This window comes from Microtus pennsylvanicus, chromosome 12, assembly GCF_037038515.1.
Source record: "Microtus pennsylvanicus isolate mMicPen1 chromosome 12, mMicPen1.hap1, whole genome shotgun sequence".
Classification (NCBI taxonomy): Eukaryota; Metazoa; Chordata; class Mammalia; order Rodentia; family Cricetidae; genus Microtus; species Microtus pennsylvanicus.
The window spans coordinates 31,200,949-31,222,041 of NC_134590.1; the positions used below are offsets into that span (position 1 = coordinate 31,200,949).

Consider the following 21,093-nt stretch of genomic DNA (forward strand, 5'->3'; position numbering starts at 1 on the left):
TTCCCAATTGGATGCTATTTATGTTGTGCTCCTTCAAAGTAGCAAATCCACATCCCACCATTTGGATTATTCAGAAAGGATAAATCAGATGATTCATGGAATTATCATAAGGAACATGTTTACAGTTTATATGAATCTTTAGAAAAGAAAAAAAGCTATTTCTACTATTTATAGTGATGTCCTGTAAAACAAGCCCATTCTTATCTTTGAGCTAGAGATGTAAATGTGGTTTCCCCAGAATTAATGGAGATTAGATGACATTACATATGGTCAGAACCACCACCGGATATTTTGTAGGTTCAGTTCCTTAAAACCATTGATATTTGTTATGCCCAATTGGTGATAATAACAATTAAACCATCAGTTATAGTATACAATTGAGAAAAATCACATATCAAGAGGCAAAGACTCATTGAGGTTACAATTGCATGAATTTAAATTACTTGTAGACTTCTTTGAAAATGAATTCAGAAATATCTATAGTGTCAGTAAAGAAAAACGAATAATGAATATTTAGTTCCTATAAATGAATAGGTGTCTAAAATAGACCAGTTTTGTAGTATTCTCCCATCTTTTTGCAATATCTACATATCTAGTAGAGTGTAACAATTATGTTTCAAAACTGGTGTTTTTAATTATCCACATAATACCAAAGTAATGTTAAAATAATTAACAAATATTCTGAAACTGATTTGAATAGCTTGAAGTAAAGTGTAAAGAAATTAGCACTAATGAAATTCCTTTCTGTGCTGAGATAAAATCAGAAAAGAAAACTCTAATATAACCAAGGTCAATTTTCTCTGCTTCCTGCAAGAGAAAATATAACTCCCTGGGAATGTGTGATTTTCTTTATCAAAATGTTGTTACCATACAAACTAGAGTGAACATCCTTTAGTTTATTGAGAAATTTGACTACAATCATGTTTCAATTGAAGACTGGACACTTGTATGTTCAATGACTCTTCCATATCCAGCAAATAGCTCTTTCTATGAAGGAGGGATGTAAGGAAGACTAAAACACAGCTTATTTACAATTCTCCAGTAAGTATAATTTGATATAATATTCTTCCAAGTTGGCTCACCAGCCGGGAACCCAAGAATTTCAATGTTTGAGGTATCTCAGTTTACCTAAATATGTACTTGTTTATTTTAGAGAAAACAGTGAGAAAATGTTAAAGGAAATAATGTAAAGTTCTATGAGAAGAAGCACTAAATATTTTAAAAACAATTCAAGAAATAAAATATGTGAAAATCTAGTAACTGCATATGTATGGCACATTATCTTTGTACTCATGATAGCTATTGGAGTCTTTGAAGTGCGGCCAAAAGCCTTCATCTTCATTTTAAAGTTTACCACAAAGAAAGCAGTATTTAATTGTCTTTTTTATAGATAATATATACTTCTTAGTTGTTTATTTTAATTTCAGTTTTTATTGGTTTTATTGAGCTATACATTTTTCTCTGCCCTGCTCCATTCCTCTCCCTTCCCCTTCAACCCTCTCCCATGTTCCCCATTTTCCCAATTTACTCACGAAATTGTTGAGGGAGAGAGGGCCTGCCTTTTGTCCCAACCACCTAGCTAGCTTACATCCGAAATAACCACACATAAATTCTATTCATTTAAACACAGCCTGGCCTATTATCTCTAGCCTCCTATTGGCTACCTCTCACATCTTGATTTAACCCATTTTTATTAATTTGTATATATGAACACGATGTCATGGCTTACTGGAAAAGATTCAGATGTCTGATTCCGGCAGCTCCATGGCAGTTCTCTGTCTCTGCTTTCTTCCTCCCAAAATTCAGTGCTATCTTCTCTGCCTACCTAAGTTCTTCCCTATCAAAAGGCCAAGGCAGTTTCTTTATTCAACCAATGAAAGCAACATATAGACAGAAGGACCTCCTACACCAGGAAATCTTGTCTTTTTTCTACTTCCCATGTAGATTAGATTCATGTATGTCTCTCTTAGGTTCTTCATTGTAGTCTAGGTTCTCTAGGGTTGTTATTTGTAGGCTGTTTTTTGTTGTTTTATGTTTAAAGCCCACTTATGAGTGAGTACATGTGATAATTGTCTTTCTGGGTCTGGGTTACCTCACTCAATATCAAGTTTTCTAGCTCCATTCATTTGCCTGCAGTTTTCAAGGTGTCATCATTTTTTCCCATAGTGTAGTACTCCATTGTGTAAAGGTACCACGTTTTCCTTATCCATTCTTTGGTAGAAGGGCATTTAGGTTGCTTCCAGGTTCTGGCTATGACAAACAATGCTGCTATAAACATAGTAACATCATCTTTTACAATAGCCACAAATAGCATAAAATATCTAGGAGTAGCTCTAACTGGAAGACTTGTATGACAAGAACTTTAAATCTTTGAAGAAAGAAATTGAAGAAGACACCAGAAAGTGGAAAGTTCTCCCATGCTCTTTGGTAGGTAGAATTAACATAATAAAAATGGCAATCTTACCAAAAACAATCTACAGATTCAATCGAATGCCCATCAAACTCCCAGCAAAATTCTTCACAGACTTTGAGAGAATGGTACTCAACTTCATATGAAAAATCAAAAAATTCAGGATAGCCAAAACGATCTTGTACAATAAAAGAATTTCTGGAGGCATCACAATCCCTGACTTCAAACTCTACTACAGAGCTACAGTACTGAAAACAGCATGGTATTGGCATAAAAATTGACAGGAAGACCAATGGAACCAAATAGAAGAGCCCGGATATTAATCCACACACCTTTGAACACTTGATTTTGACAAAGAAGAAAAAAATATTAAATAATATTTAACTGTCTTTACTGAGCAGGGCAAGTGTGAGAATCTCAGAACCACCTGTGTTTTGTGTGTCAAACAATTAATTCCTCTGGGGCTATTCCAGGTCTATAATGTACAGAATACAGAGAATATGGCAGAAGTGTAATGTTGTGGCCTAGCAATTGCCTTGTGACTCTACAAAGGATATTTCTTGATGTTGTGCAAAAAGTACATTTTATTCATTTGAATTTAATCATTTAAAAGATAAAATGAAAGGGCAAAGAGCTTACTCAGGTTGCCTGGTTACTTGTTGTGGCCTTGGTGAGAGAAACTGATGAGCATTTAAGGAAGTCAGCCTGAGGCAAGAGTAAATAACACATGTTCATTTGTTTCCTAAAATATGAAATAAAAGTCAAACAGACTTTCCTATAAATAAAATAGGAAAATGCATATTTTTTAGCAACCTTTGTTATTTTACATATCAATCCCAGTTCTCTCTCCCTCTCCTCCTCTTGCTCCCTCAAATCAATTCCAAGTCCAGTCCTCAGAGAGGGTGAGGCCTCCCACGTGGAGTAAACCAAGTTTGTCACATCACTTAAAGCAGGACTTCTTCCCTCATCCCTGTATGTAGGCTGAGCAAGATATCCATCCATAGGGAATGGGCTCTAAATAGCAGGTTCATGCACTAGGGATAAATACTGGTTCCATGTCTGGTGGCCCCACAAACTGCCCAAGCCACACAACTGTAACCCACATTCCTAGGACCTGGTTTGGTCCTAGGGAGGTTCCTGAGCTCTCCACCTAGAGTCAGATCCCACTAGCTCAGGTTAGCTGTTTTTGTGGGTATCTCTATTATAGTTTTGACCCCTTTGCTCATGTTACCACTCCTCCCTCTCTACAACTGGACTCCAGGAGCTCACCCCAATGCTTATCTGGGGATCTCTGCATCTGCTTCTGTTAGTTACTGCATAAGGTTCTATGATGACAATTAAGGTAGTCATTAATCTGTTTACAGGGGGAAGGATTAGTAAAGGCACCCTCTCCACTATAGCTTAGATTCTTAGCAAAGGTCATACTTGTAGATTTCTGGGTATTTCTCTAGTGCCAGGTTACTTGCTGACACAATTATGGCTCCCTCTATCAAGATATCTCTTTCCTTGTTCTCCTTCTCTCTACTTCCCCCAGCTCAAAGTTACAAATCACTCATGGTCTCCTTCCCCTTCTCCTATCCCCACTCCCTTTACACACTCACACCACACTCCCCAATTTACTCTGAAGATTTTGTGTATTTCCCTTTCCCATGGGGTATCTATTTATGTCTCTCTTAGGGTCCCCCTTGTTTCCTGGCTTCCCTGGGGTTATGTACTGTAGTCTGACTATCTTTTGCTTTATATCTAATCTCTACTTATAAGCGAGTTCACACAGTGTTTGTCTTTATGGGTCAGGATGACTTTACTTGGGTTTTTTTTCTAGTTCCATCTATTTGCCTGCAAAATTCAAGATGTCTTTTTTTTTAACTGCTGACTCCATAGTGTAAATGTACATTTTCTTTATCCATTCTTTGGTTGAGGGGCATCTAGGTTGTTTCTAAGTTCTGGATATTACAAATAAGTAATATTTGTACTTATTTGTACATAGAACATAATTGAGCAAATGTTTTTTTTTTTTTTGGTATGATTGAACATCCTTTGTGTATACTCACAAGAGTGGAATTGCTGAGTCCTGAGGCAGATTGATTCCCAGTTGTCTGAGAAATCACCATACCGATTTCCAACGTGATTGTTTGCACTCACACCAGCAATGGAGAAGTGTTCCCTTTACACCACATCCTCTCCAGCATAAGCTGTCATTAGTAGATTTGATCCTAGCCATTCTGACAGGTGTAAGTTAGTATCTCAGAGTTGTTTTGGTTTGCATTTTCTTGATAGATAAGGATGTTGAGCAATTCCTTAAGTGCCTTTCAACTATTTGAGATTCCTTTGTTGAGAGCTCTCTGTTTAGCTCTGTACAGAAACTTTAGATATGTAAAGATATCATGAAATATCTGTGACTTTCAAACTTAGGCTACTTGATTATTATAGTTCAAGTGTGTCTTGTCCATGCCACTCTCATTCTTGGACTGAACAGATGGAGAGAGGTTAAATGTAACTAATCACCTGCATGGTAAATTAATATGATATTAGACTTTCTGCTTGGTAGTGATAAATATTTTTCAAAACCATTTAAATAGTCAAATATAAGTTTAAGAGGCCAAGGTTTGTACAATCCTCTTGGATTGCCAAGTCAAATCCTCAAGGATGGCCAAGTCAGAAGCCAGTGGGTTGATAAGTGTTTTTCCATAGAGAAGAAAGGACATTGATAAGAAATACTTGGGATAAAAAAACCCAAGTCATTATATGCTCAACATATCAGAATTACTGAGGAGATAAGCTAAGAAATAAAGTTCTTTTAAATTAAGCTTTGATTTATTGTATTAATATTGCATTATTCATCTCTTTGTACTCTAAAAAATAGCTGATACAATCAATATATGTGATAAAAAAATTGTATTTTAATCTATTCTGTGTTTCTATTTATAGATGTAAGCAAATATACATATAGGTACAATATAACATGAAGAAAAGAGAAAACAAAGTTAAATGTAAGGGGATGAGTAAGGACTGAATGTAGTAACAATGGGCATGAGTTAGAAGAAAAGATATACAGTCAGCTTTTTTTTTTCAAATTCTAATTCTGTCTTGGAGTTTTTAGTTTTGATTTTGGTGGTGGATAAATGAATAAAATATGTATGTTGCTGAAAGGATAAAATTTAACAAGAAGCTGCACAGCCTCTGTTCTCAATGATGGTTCACACTATATAAATTCATTGAGTTGTATTGACTTTAAGTCTTGTTAACTATGAAGTGTGATGTTTATTTATTTGCAAAGTTTTATAATATACTTTATAAAATTAAATAGAAACAATAAGAATCAATAAATTAGTTTAAAAGAATAAAGCTGGGAAAGAAACATTAAAATATTACCTAGACTGTTGTAGTTGTGTTCCCAGTTTTGTGGGTAAGGAGACTTATGTTTATCTGGTTTCCTTCATTATCAGTGTTTTACTTAGAAACTAAATTCTTAATATTTAGAAGTCAGGTTCTCTGCATTCCCTTAACATATATTAAGAAGGCACGTGTCCCTTTATTGATCTCACAATCAGAAAATCCTCAATATTTGCTTTAGCATGCTTATTAATTATTGATTTTGATGTATTTATTTTATCAGCTAATAAATTTTAAAGTGTTATATATGATCATACTACTATATGTTAGAATAATTCTGAAATAAATTATATATTTTAATTGAGAAGATTTTGATGGAACTTTTACTATACAATGTTCTCTTTGAATCATTTAGTGTTGATAAAGCGGATGATGAAGATGATGAAGATTTAACCATGAATAAAACATGGGTTTTGGCACCAAAAATTCATGAAGGAGATATCACACAAATTCTCAATTCATTACTTCAAGGTTATGATAACAAACTTCGTCCAGACATAGGAGGTAAGTCTGATGTTATCATCTAGGATTTTGATGACTTCCCTGGTGCAATTTTAGTCCTTTTTGAATATCCAAGGCAAGCTACAGATTGTTATAGTTGAGGGTACTTAACTGCAGTGGCCAGGGTCTTTGAGGAATTCACAATGAGAGAAGAAACAGAAAACAAGGCCCTTTAGTGTAGTGGTTCATCAATAGGTGATATAAAAGGTGTTAGCAGAGAGTTTTGATGAAACTGTTTGTAGAAAAAGAAGTTCCTGAAAGTAATTGTGTTGACAAAAATGAAAGGTTCCAATTTCGTGACAGTGGAAGACATTTAACTAGCATATAACTATATTAGTGATAGCAAAGTTAGTGGAGGCAATCGACTTTGTTTAAGATTGTATGTCTAAGTCTATTGCAAATGTGGATACATTTAACAGTACAATTAACTGATAAATTTCTCTGAGTGACTTTAAAACAAAACCAAGTAAGCAAACAAAAATAAAATTTTAATAGAGAATTTAAGATTACTAGTAACAATGAAATCTTTACATATTTAAATTTCCAGGGGATAAGATATTTAATGTTGTAAATTATTTTTCCTTAAAAAGTTATGGTAAGAAACGTTATCTTTTTCTTTTTGTTTGTTTATTTACTTGGTTTTGTTTGGTTTGATTTTTTTCTATTATATTTCTTATCAGGGGCACTGCAGGGGTGAGCAGAGGGCATAGAGGAACTGACAGCTAAGTGGAATTACGATGAATGATGTATAATTCCCAGAGATTCAATAAAATAAATTATGTTAAAGATGAATAAAATTGCTATGAACATAAAAAAGAAATGTTGTTAAATATAATTAGATATGTTTGAAGTTTTATGAATAGTAATTGTATTTCCCTAAAATAAGTACTTAGCTTATATAAAAAAATCAATTTTGTATATTTACTCACAATTGATTAAACTTCATTACTTAATGTGAGATAATTCTTCATTTATGTTAGTAATAGAAAAATGTAATTTGTTTACAATAATGAATACTTTACTTGTTTAATTTCATTCCAAGTGCCCTGGCAGGACAAAAGCACAAAGTTCAATTGTTTTGGATTGTTTCTGATTATCAGAAGCCAACTTCCATTTCATTACTATTGAGGAATGATGATGTTTATGAGAAATTGTTAAGACCCTCCTCTGCTTGTTACTTTCTGTTCATATAGAGCAAGGGTTATTGTTTTCACTGAAACTTCATATGCTTTATAATATAGAACATGCATAGTTTGTCCATAATTTTATGGTCTTTCCTCTAGAAATAAGATTCAATCATTTATTAAATTTAAATGGATTTAATATTTTATTAAAAGTATATGTGTTTTTGAGTGTGTATTTGATGTTTTTTTTCCTGGAACACAATTAGGATGGTCCAGATGGAGGAAGGACAGTGTTGGAGAGCAATGAAAGAGATATCTTGATTGAGGGATCATTATGGGGCTAACAAGAAACCTGGCACTACAGAAATTCCTAGGAATCTACAAGTATGATACCAGCTAAGACCCTAAGCAATAGAGGAAAGGTTGCCGGAACTGGCCTTGCCCTGTAGTCAGATTGATGAATATCTTAAATGTCACCATAGAACCTTCATCCAGCACCTTATGGAAACAGAGGCAGGGAAATCCAGTGCAGCACTGGGCTGAGTTCCCAAAGTTCAGTTGAAAAGTTGGAAGAGTGAGAATATGAGCAAAGAGGTCAAGAATATAATGGGGATGCCCATTGTAACAGTTTACCTGAACTAACGGGAGCTCACCAACTCTAGCCAGACAGGGAAGGAACCAGCATAGAAACAAACTAGATCCTTTGAATGTAGATGACAGTTGCATGGCTGGAGTAGACTGTAGGGCCACTGGCAGTGGCACCAAAATTTATTCCTACTACTTGTACTGATTCTTTGGGAACCCATTCTCTTTAGGTGGATACCTTGCTCAGTCTAGATACAACAGGGGGAGCCTTGGACCTTCCACCAAGCAATGTGCCTTATCCTCCTTGAAGGGTGAATGAGGGTTGACATGTTGGGGGAGAAGGTGGAGGGCATGGGAGAAGGAGAGAATGAAAAAACTGGGATTGGTATGTAAAATAAAAAAGAGATAGTTTCTTTCCTTTTTGAAAAATTAAAAGTTAAAAGAAGAAATAGTATATTACATATTAGGATGAAGATGGCTGTATGTCAGCCAAAGAAATAAAATTAAATAATCCAAAAAAAAACCAAATCAGAAGCTATAATATATATGCAAAGACCTGTAGTGATTTTTTTTAAAAAAACACCCCTAATTAATATTATGAGAGAAAAAAAATCCCTCAAAATATGCCTTTGACTTGGTTTTGTGTTGGTCATCTAGCAGCAGATTTGTGGCCTTTTCTTAATGGTGGTGTGTTTCCCTAGTGAGACTTTTCTATAGAAAACAAATTTTTAGGTTGCAAGCTGCTAGCAGTGAGGGATAGCTTCTGGGTTATAGAAGAGCCTGTGTCCCGCCCTCATTTCAGGTCTAAGACCCCATTTGGTCGAGACCCCTGTTGGCCCTGCACATGCTGCCATAGTCTCTCTGAGTTTATATTTTTGCTAACTCTGTTGTGTCTAGAAGACCTTGATATTTCAGTGTACTCCATTTACACTAGGTTTACATTCTTCCCACCTCCTCTTCTGCAGAGTTCTCTGAGCCCTGAGAGAATGGATTTGATGGAGATAGCCCATTCATGAGTCCAGTTGGGAGCAAAGAGGGTACAGTAGAACGATTGGATGGAGTAAAGGGAAAATAGAAAATTATATAACTATACCTTAATTTAAAGAGAGAAAGAGCACTAACCACTTGAGTGTCCTTGAGTCTGAATTTACCTACAGGTTTTATTACAGTCCTGTAATGCCTCAGCAATATATAACAATATAATATATAATATATAACAGCAATATAACAGCCTACAATACCTCCACAATAATGTTGTCCCTTTTCAATCCACTGCATCAGGAGGTTGTGGTACTGTTCTATTCTAGTTCAACTTATCACTTGTGATAATAATGTTTTTAATATGCATAATTACTTAGCCTTTCAAGTTCGTCCCTTTCTGATTAATATTTTTAAAGGTATACTGTGAAACTATACAAAAGTTTTCCAGCACACCCCTCCATTATTTTAGAATCATCAGTGAGTCACACCTGTGACATTTAAAACTGCTCTAACTTTCAAATAGATTCAATAATGCAATTATTCATCCTACACATATTGACTAAAATACTATCATAAGGTACAGTGGAGCTTTCTCTTGCAATTGCTTACCTATTATTACTAGCATCATCAAAGGCCATGAGCAGTTATTTTGTTTTACATTTCATAGTCCATTACTATCATTATTCATTGTATTGTACAATGTGAAACATTTAGTCACAGGAGCTTCTTACAATTTGTTCCCTTCATATGGGTATGTGTTCCTACTGTTTTAGAAGCTCATGGTTTCTTTTCTCACATCACACATTCTAGCTCATCCTGACCCGGAACTAGAATTAGCTCATCCTCCAAGGACATTGAGTTCTTTTGTACTTTTATTTATTTTTGGAATGACATTTAGAATTCAAGATCTAAGCCCCAGGTGTATTAATCACTATACAGTTTAATTCAGTTTTTAAAAATCTCTTCAGCTGACTAGAGTAAAAAATGGTGTATTTTCTACACACATATAGGTATTAATACTCATGGGTTTTTTTCTTTTATACATGTACTATGAGACATGACTTTGTACTGTAGATTTGACTCAAATAAAAACATCACAGTATTCATTCTAACCTTCAATTCATTCTTTTTACAACTTACATTTTCAGCAATAATAACTTGATTTTCATGTCACTACAATATAGTCTCATGTTTGGCAAATCCTCATAAAGTCATATAATTTTAGAACTTAATTTATTTCTGTGCACAATATATGTCTTTAAAAACAAATTTCCTAATGAATAAAAAAGTCGGGCACAATTTTATGCTTTTATTTTTAAATACAATTGTATTTTGAATAATATTTCTGGATTTGGTATAAATTCTGTATTTAGCTGTAACAGGAGGGCCCACTTGATTGTCCCGGCTGCCTGGCTAACTTATCACCGAAATAACTACACAGAAATTGTATTAATTAAAACACTGCTTGGCCCATTAGCTCTAACTTCTTTTTGGAAAAGTCTTACATCTTAATTTAATCCATTTTTATTAATCAGTGTATTGCCACATGGCAGTGGCTTACAGGCAAAGCATGTCTATCACTGGCAGCCGGTCCATGACATGAGTCCCTTGACTCTGCTTTCTTCCTCCCAGCGTGCCATCTTGTTTTCCCTGCCTTCCTAAGTTTTGTTCTACCCTATCAGACTAAGCCAGTTCTGTTAGCTTACAGAAAACAGTATTTTCAAATTAGTTCTCATTTTGTTATAATATTTTAGTGTTTTGTGCATTATTAAAGTTTAAATATTTATCATTTAGTAGTCCTTTCCATTGTTTTTGAAATTTTCTGAGTCATTCCTTATGTAGACTTTCCATACATTGTTCATGAATGGATAGCCTTTTCTGTTGACTTGTTCTTTACGTGTAGAACATACAGGTGCAAAAGCTTGGGTTCACCCTTTCTCTGCTGACTTTCTTCTTGGTTGGGTATTTTGTCTGTGGCACTCTTGGCTTGTTTCTTTTGAAAAGTGTGATAAAAATTCAATGCTTATTTTATTTTAAGTTTTTCTTTCAGGAGATTACTGAAATTAACAAAAATAAATTTTAAAAGAATAGCATTGCTATCAAATGCCCAAGAATGATTCAGTTTGGTTAACCTCTCTCCCAAATACTTAATAATTTCTTTAAAGAGTATTGAATTGTTCTTTTAATGCCAGGAAGAATTATTTTTTATTTCACATGGCTCCATTATTATTTCTAATCTGATGCATTGATTTCTTCATCAATTCTATTAGAGATAAGTTAATAACAATTACCTGCCATGTATTTATATTGTATTTAGTTTTTTTAGTGGCTACAGTCTATTATTAATTTTTTTCTGTATTCACTATTGGTCATGTGTGATTCCATTTTGGTGTCTATTTCACATAGTTCTCCAGTCAGGTTCTGTTTCTTGGTTTACAGGACAGGAATTGCAGCCCAGGGTTACTGCCTGAATTTCTGATTCAGAGTGGTTATCATATTCCAAAGGCTTGTTAAATATAAGCAGCTACTCTTGAGTATTTTCCTCTGAGATTTCTACTGCGTATTGTCTGTAAGCATTTTTCCATAGTTTGATTAGGGTGGTTCTTAATTCTTTGGCAATATTTCTTTTGTTTAATTATTTTGTGCTTTGTAGATATTTTCCATAGCTTCATAGTTTCACTCCATTGATGTTCTTACATGGTCACTTACAAAGTTTTAATGGATTTAGTAGGTTTAATGGTGATGTTTCTTTTGTGTTGGAAGAGGATTGAATGGCATTCAAATTATTGGATTCTGTTTCTTATAGAAACACATAATTCTTGTTTGGTTCTTTTTCCATCTGTTTTAAAGCATATTTCTATTTTCATTTTTGATACTGGACTTTGTCCAGAAACACCTTGTTTTGAAGAATGTTCGATAACACAGTTAGTCCTAGATTTCTTTCCTCTTACTATTTGTTCTAGCCTCAGAGCACAGTTTTAAGTACCTTCAGATGGATGGCACACAGTTCCATTTAATGGGATTTTCACATCAGTCTTAAGCTTGTTACTGATTCCCATCTCTCACAAACTTGATTACACTCTGTGGACAAAAACAAAAGTCTTACACAGAGTGAGACTGTGCTTGAGGTATTTCTAACAGAATTTGTCCTCATTCCTTGTCTCACTTCTTTCTTCTTTATCTCTTTTTCTGTCTTTTCCTGGAAACATGTTTTGGAATTTGAACATAGATCCTTTATGTGTTCTCTGTACTATTTGTTGCTTTTTGCTAGTCTACTGTTTTGCTGAAAATGATGTAACCTGAGACAGATTATACACATTTTTTTTAATCAATGCTTTAGCCACATTGAGATTATTCCTCTTTTCTTTTTGGAAACATGGTAAATTAATGATTATTGATTAATCTTAATAAATTAGCGGTGTTTTAGAAATTTTATCATTGGATTTTTTTTCTACTGAGCAAAAATTCTTTAATTTTCTAGTCTTAAGATATGTGTTCAGAACCAGCTTTCTTGGAAGCACAGAAAGTAACTGAAGTTTTCCTAAATTATCATAATTATTTCACAACTGTTCATATTCGGTTTGTAGTGTCATATGTACAACTTTGGGATGTCAGATGCTTGGAGAATTTTCACTCAGAATGTTGAATCCCATTTCATGCTCTTTCCCTGATTACAGAGAAATTCTAGCTCTCTCAACAGCACTTACTCCTATTTTCTCTTCACATTTGTAAGATAGTACAAAATGTGATATGGACCTGAAGCTTTCTTTGTTGAAAGATGAGAAATCACTAATTCAAAGTCTTTGATAATACATGGATTCTTCAATAATTCCTTACTGTGATCACTGACTTGACTGTGCTTTCATTATATAATATTTATTTCCCTAGATTTTCTTTTATCTCTGCATTATTTTGTGAACTTACATCCAAAGTATTTTGAGATTTTTCATATACAATTATATGAGGGCATCAACATAGACTTGTATTTAGTTTAATTTCATGCACGTACTGTACAACAATCAGAACTATAATGGTAATACTAATATATTGATATTGATTACTGAGACTGCTTTTCCAATTATTTCAGTCATATGTTTACAGGTTAAGGCTCTGGGGAAATTGTAACTAAAATGTCTCAGCCAACTCTATGGTCTCATTGTCTTAAAGACTATTTTGATAAAAAAAAAAGTCTGTAAAACTTTCTTCCAAGTATTATTATTTGATTTAAATGAACTGCCTTAATCAACAAAAATGCACAGAAAGATGCATAGAGATTACAGAAGGACTATATTAATGCAAACTATATATTCAAAACATTTATTTAAAAAAGATATGTACTTTGCTGAAACAATCTGAGAGAATCTGGACAATAGAGTCGAAGAATACAAGATTAGAGTCTACTGTAGAGAAAATACCTCACTAATGCTTCTTTTTAAATATAATTTGTGCTGTACTTTCCCTCCTGTGTATGATTAAGTTATCCCAAACCTCTGTTCTTTCTGTATATTCACTCCTTCGGGGGTGTCTTTTATAGTCTTGGTGTATGTTTATGGGATATTTAGTCCCAATGTGAGCTGAACAAGGCATGCCAAAGTGGATGGTGAAAGGCCCACAAGGCCTCAGTCCTATACATTGCACTGTAGAAAACTGAGGAAAGGCTGGAGAGTGAGAGGTAGTCTTTCACATCCCTGAACACACACACAGGAGAGGTCTACTGATAACAGATCATATTTAGGAATACATATGTATATACACATGCATGCTTGCATGTAATAACAATTAGTGAAAAAAGAAGTCATGAGTTTGATGAAGAGTGCTGGGAATCAGAGCGGTTGGAGTGAGGTGAGGGAAGGAAGAAATGCTGTAAATATATTATAATTACCCAAATAAAATTAGAAAGTTAAAATTTTTAGCAGCACAGAAAAGAATATTTAAACCATGGCTCAGAAGAAACCTTAAAACACTTATGCAGCCTTCTCTAAAATCTTCTCTATAAAAGAAAGGTAGTTTTTTTTTTTGTCAGTGCTTGGGTTTCTTATTTATTGTGGGATTGTGGCATAGAAATATTTGATATCTCTGTGTATTGATGAATTGAACATTATCTCTGCTGATTGTTAAAAATCATTTAATGATCCCAGATGGCATTCCCTCTAAATTGCACTTCAATGGATTGGGCTGGAATATTTTTTCCTTTCAAATTTCTTAGAAATGCTGCAGTTATCTGACTCTGGACAAATAGAATGATGGCAGGAAAAAGTATTTCCAAGTTTTAAAGACTTTTAATTTTGAATAATTATGATTATAAACAATCTTCATAATATAAGTCAATCATAGAGGCAATGAGTCACTGTGACACTTTTATGGTTACTTTTTCGTTAATTCTGTACTTTGTATGTTATAATAATTAAGCTTGTCTTCCAAATTAGCCTGAAATATTTTCTTTAATTTTCACATTAATATTTCTTCATCTTCTATAGGGTTATTGATTAAAAGATCTGAATAATGCCAGCAGGCACGAGTTACCATATTTAGATTTAGAAAATAGATTCATAGTTAGAAAAGATACATTTTATGGTTGTTAATTGAATATTTTGTCAGCACTATAAAGCAAGGAGGTTAAGGAGAAAATTGCCCATTTTCTATAAACAAACATGGAGAGTATTTTCTTATTAGTAATTGCTATCAGGGTTTTCTGTCCTGCCCAGTTCCCACAATCATTGAGTCCCAACGAAATCACACAGAGGTCTACATTAACTATAAACTGATTGGCCCATTAGTTCATGTCTTTTTTTAACTCTTAAACTTGTATCATTATTCTTATCTGTGTTAGCCACCTAGCTCAGTACTTTTTTCAGCAAGGCAATCACATCTTGCTTCTATGGCTGGGCTAAGACTGTGGAGGAATGGGTTTCCTTCTTCCCAGAATTCTATTCTCCTTTACCTCTACTTCCTGTCTGGTTGTCCTGCCTATACTTCCTGCCTGGCTAAAATGCTCTGTCTCTCGGAAGAGCCAGAGATCACGCTAGCAGCATAACCCAGAAAGCTGGCATTTTAAAACTATGCACCTTTTTTCCTGCTGTGGCTCCTGAGTCAGGAAAATCTGTCTTAAAGGAACTACGGGATACTGCAAGCAAACAGCAAAAAGCTGTGTTAAACTCTCTCTCTCTCTTTTTTTTTCTTCTAGAATTTCTTTTTCAAGTCCTCTCAGGTTTTACATAGAATTAGTTAACCACATTGGAGGCATCAATTTTTGGAGCAGGGAGGCTCTTGTTTGTCCCAGCTGCCTGGATAGCTTACACCCGAAATAACCACACAGAAACTGTATTAATTAAAATACTGTTTGGCCATTAGCTCTAACTTATTATTGGCTAACTCTTACATATTATTTAAACACATCTCCATTACCGGAGATTCTAACCAGCATCCATCTCCAGAAGAGGATTCATGGGTTCTTTGACACTGCCCTTCCTTCCAGCATTCAGTTCTGTTTTCTCTGCCTACCTAAGTTTTAAGGCCAAGACAGTTTTTTTTTATTCATTAACCAATGAAAGCAACACACAAACAGAAGGAACTCCTACACCACATAATAATTTTTATCTTGGTATCATTTTCTTAAAAATATATTGCACATGTTTTATTCAAATTTTCTTTTCTTATACAATAAACTATTGGTTTACATATTAATAAAACACTAATATAAGAATTAGAATATCTTTATCAACAGCAATTCTTTTATCTTGAACTAAGGTTGTTACTTCCCTTGTTGGATCCACAGTGGTCTTGATTGATTTTGTTGGTCAGTAGTTCTCCCAGTAATAGAATGCCATGTAGCCTGTGCCCTAACACCAGAATTAATATTTGCGTAACAAACACAGCTTCATGTTATAAGAGGCTCGAAAATATTGATATTATGGAGTCAAGGTAATGTTGGATGAGGACGCTCTTTTGTTCCCGGCTGCAGGGCTAGCTTAGCCCAGAAATAATCACACAGAAACTGTATTACTTAAAACACTGCTTTGCCCATTATCTCTAGCTTCTTATTGGCTAACTCTTATATCTTAATTTAACCCATTTCTATTAATCTGTATATCACCATGAGGTTGTGGTCTACCAGCAAAGTTTCAGCATGTCTATCTTCAGCAGCAGATCCATGCATCTCCCTTACTCTGCCCTTTTTCCTCCCAGCAATCAGCTTAGCTTTCCCTGCTTACCTAAGTTCTGCCTTGCTACAGGTACAAAGAAGTTTATTTATTCATTGATGGTAATCACAGCACACAGAGGGGAATCCCACATCAGGGTAACTCTTAATATATGGAATTCCTACACTTTACTACAACAAACATGTCTTGCAAAATAAATACCCACTAGTTTTTTGTTTCTACTGTAGGCAGAATCCAGTGCTAAGTGTTTTTCATTAAATGTAGAAATCAAATATTTGTTGATTTATGAGCATAAAGGAAAAAATCTGATTATGAAAGAGTTGTGTGTTTAGATCAGTTGTAATTGCTTAGAAATGGCAATAAATATACTTACAAATTCGAATAAGGAACCTGTTATATTGTTGTTAATTGGCTTCATAAAAATTATCCTTTAAATCCTGGCTGTAATTTGCTTAATTATCTATTTATTGCCTCCAGTAAATAGTTCACAGAAATAAATGACAATTAAAGGCACTCATCACAGAAGTCATCACTCTCATATAAATTTCCTCTTAATCACATGACCTATTTTTATTTAAGACAACTGCTTGAGGCTAGCAAGTTAATTTACCCTTCCTGTGTTTTGTCAGTCTGAAAGCCCAACTTTCTTTTAAACTAATTCAAAATGACTTATTTATATTTCTTGTTAATAAATGTATGTATCGTTTAATAATTTTTTGTCTGAGGAAACACATAAATAAATCTATTTAGACAATGAATGGTTCTCCAAGTGCTGATGCTAATCATTGCAGGGTATTCAAAAAATAAACATCATGGTTTGTGAGCACTGATTTTCAAAATTAAGACTAAATTCCACTGATTTTTTTTGTAGCTTGAGGGCTTTGCCACATAGACGAGTAAAATTGAGAAAATATTGAGACTGACAGATTTGGCCCTCTGCAGCAAGAAAGGTAACCAGTGAAGACTCACACAGCCTTTGAATATGGGTGAGGAATATGAGAGGTCAGAAAGGGAAAGTGTTCAAAGCTTACAGTGGTAGAAAAGTGAACGAACAAACATGGCTCCCACAAACATCGAACCACAAGGAGACTTTTCTTTATCAAGTTCTCTGGAAGACATGAAGGATCTTCTTGCAATTCTTGTGCTGCAGTGTCTACTTTGTGAATACTTTGTTTCTCAACTAGAAGCTATTGAAATAAAGACTAAATTATACTCTACATGTTATATTTTGGATTTTACGAATAGTGTTTAACATACTATGTAGAGCTATTGTTCATTGCAAAAAAGAACATTGCAATTATTCTGGTAAATCTCATTAAAGGGAAGTTTAAAAAGGAGCAAAGAACCACAGTCACCATCAGATATGAGACTGTAGTGGATGAGCTTTAATTATAAATTATATCACTTTGTAATCATTTAAAATGCTGACCATTTAGGTGCATTTTTGATAGGATATGCAAAGATTAGATATACCATCTGAAGGTACCTGAGAAAGCCCGAATGACAACATACAAACCAAAGTAGATGAGACAATGGAAATATCTATGTGGTTGTCAGTAAAATTCAACTATCAACAAGATAAAGGAATATTGTTACCAAAACAGAAAGGATGGAGGAATAAATAAATATTTAAAAGATCCCCATGTGAGTCAGTCTGGAAGCAGTGTGTTACACACATTGTCTCCTTTGATATCCATTCTATAGGTTTCAGTGTTTGTCATAACTGGCTCTCAGTAGACCCTTACTATTTATCTTCTCAACTCTGTATTCAGGGACTTCACAGTGTACATTTAAACTAGTTATCGAGGAATGATTCACCATTTAATTAGCATCTTGGAATAGTTAACCATTTAGAAATCAGCAAAAGTTAGAAATCAAGGCCTTTTCTCTTACTTTCTGAGAGTAAGGCTGTTATGCACTCACCATCAAACTCTTTATTAGCTTTAAATAATAATAATATTATATACAAAATATATTCTAAATCTAAAGGCCTAGAGCAAGGAAAACTATGTTAAAAATTTTATTGAATTTAAAGTCTTTTATATAGTTGGGCAGTTTTCAGAAGTTCATAATATCTTTAGATTGTACCCATGAAATATTTAGTTAACTCATTAATTTATATTTATATAACTTATTTCAAATTAAATTTTTATGATTTTGTAAGAGGCTTTTTTGTTACAATTCATAATAGATATATTATGATTGAAATAGTAAAATGTGATCCACTACTAAATTTAAGGTCTCTTTAGAACAATCCTGTGTAACATAAAGCATTCTGTGTTACTTTGCAGTGAGGCCCACAGTAATTGAAACTGACGTTTATGTAAACAGCATTGGACCAGTTGACCCAATAAACATGGTGAGTATAGCCTGTTACAATACAGATTCCTGAGTGTGTGCCTTCTAGAATAAGGAAGTGTGTGATTTAAGATAGTTTATTGTGAAGCATTTTTTTTAAGATTGCAATTATTATTGTACTGGTTAGTTTGCCAATTTGACACAAAGCAAGATCATCTGAGCAGAGAGGACCTTCATTGAGATAAACTGACTCTATCAGATTGACCGTATGCAAGTGTGTAGGGAATTTTCTTAATTAATGATCAATGTGGGGGGACCAAACCCACTTCCCACTTTGGGCAGTGCCACATCTAGGCAGGTGTTCCTGGGTTGTACAGGAGTAGGATGAGCAAGCTATGGAGAACAAGGTAGTAGCCAGAAATCTTCCATGATCAAGGATCAAATTTCTTCTACAAAGGTTTTACGCTTTCTAAGTTACAGATGCGACTTTGCTCAATGATGGACTGTGACCTGTGAGAAGATAAACACATTCTTTATCAAGTTGAATTTGTTTGTGGTCCTTATTTCCACAATAGAAAACATACTAGGAAAACTGTGTCAAGCATTGGCCAGTGGAACTAAAACACTCCTTATGGAAGAACTAGTAGTTTCTTATTGCAATGGATTGCATTTATAGTGCATAAATAATTACCATTAGTTCTATCAAAAGTCAATCTCTGAAGAAATCTGGGAGAAGAAAAATTAGGAAGCTCAATGGAAAAGGATCTGAGATTGAAAAGGCATAGTAGGAAAAAAACAAATAAAAGGGACATAGTTTATGCCTTCGATATTGATTAAAGTTATTCATTAAGAATAAATAAATTTAGAATTAATTAAGAATAAATTAAATAATATTTAATTAAGAATAAACCTTTTAAGGCCATAGGGAAGCTACAATAACCCCATGCACATGTACACACAGACTCATTTCCACAATTGTATTTTTTTATATGTAGTGCTTTCTTGGGTTAGGATATAGAGCCCCAAACAGGCTAGTCAAGTCATCTACAAATGAACTATGTGCCTAGCTCATTAATCTCTTCATATCTGGAGAACTAGCATGATATGGTTAAGTTTGCCTGCTTGTCTTCCTCATAATAGTACTACACCTTACTCGGTTTAGCTTATTCCTGGCTCAGCAGTTAAGCACACTGATTGCTTCTCCAGAAGAGTCCTGTGTTTGATTCCCATCACCCATATGAAAACTTATAACCAAAGCCTGTGATATCTGACACCTTCTTTTAGGGGAACTGCACACAAATAGTGCATGGACATATATGCAGGAAAGACATACATGCATACAAATAAGTATTGAGCAGTTCTTCTGAGTATGGTGCCACTAACTTTCACAGCTGTCTGTACTGATGACCACAATGCCAAGCATTTGGATGGTACCATAACTGATATACTAGTCATTTTAAGGCAAGTGAGTATAAACAGGATTTTGTTAAAAAGATTTGAGATGATAATGGGGGCCACATTGGACTGACCTAGAAAATGATCTTAATTATGGGCTAACGCTCAGGTGAAAGACAGGGTTACAACTAGGTCTTTGTCAAGAATTATCTTAACCTCTTTCTTTTTAAAAGCTAATTAAATGGAAGTGCTATTGAACCTGACACTAAATATGCTGAGAAAAAACGAAAATCATAGTTATAAAAAGGGACTGATAAGAAGCCTGTGTAGAAGATAATTTTAACTAAGGAATTTAGGACAAACAAAACTCACATTTCATAAAATGAACAAAATTATTTTGCTGTGAGTGTAGTAGAGTAATAAGAGGATGGGCGCGCAATTCAACAGACAAAGGGTAGCTTCACATTTTTCTCACTAATTGCCCATAAAATTGCAGTGAGAACAAAATTTTCATGTAACTGCTTTTTAGACAAGATATTTTCTTTGTTACAAAAATGTTTGCTTTCTTTTCGAAGAGGTCTACATCAAGGAACACATTATAAGAAGTAAAACTTAATTTCATAATTGGATACAGATTTCTTCCCCTTGTTTCATTTATGAATTTGTAGTATCATATCCCTATAAAATCGGGTATTATATTAACTTCATGAATGGATCAGTCAATTAATAGATAATTTCCTTAATTATTGTTTTGAGAACTTACATTAAAATGAATACAGAATATATTAAGGAAGGTTGAAATAAACTAAATACTGTAAAGAAGCATTATTGTTTGCTTACATTGTAATCAAAATGCTTAAATATAAGTAAAAATGCAGATATACACAGATCTGAAGGCTAGATAATGTCAAATGATATTAGTTGAATGGAAAAAATTTCTGCCTAGTGAATTTTCAGTCTTTGGGAAGCAGGTATGATTTTGCTTTGTTGATCACCCATAGCCCGGTAATTACATTCTGATTGGTGGATAAAAACCATCAAGTGTTAAAGTTATTCCTGCAGCAAAGTCAATAGAAGGTAAGTATCGAGAAAGCTGAAGAGCTCATGTACAACCATAGGGGACTAAGCAGAAGATTAGCTAGTGTAAACACCTTCAATTGACAATTACAAACATACACTGGATATGAGTTCCTCAGTGGGAACACTGGAAATGAAAGACAGGGAGAAGCAACCTTTACAAACTTGT

At 34.1% G+C, this 21,093-nt stretch overlaps 1 protein-coding gene across 1 annotated transcript in view; it reads left to right on the plus strand.

The window, feature by feature from the left end:
* Positions 1-21,093, plus strand: part of Gabrg1 (gamma-aminobutyric acid type A receptor subunit gamma1) — a 72,988-nt gene that overhangs the window by 23,906 nt on the left and 27,989 nt on the right. Inside the window, exons 2-3 of the mRNA XM_075943179.1 lie at positions 6,159-6,307; positions 18,446-18,513. Of these exons, the coding sequence (XP_075799294.1) occupies positions 6,159-6,307; positions 18,446-18,513 (217 nt within the window). The remainder of the gene's footprint in view (positions 1-6,158; positions 6,308-18,445; positions 18,514-21,093) is intronic.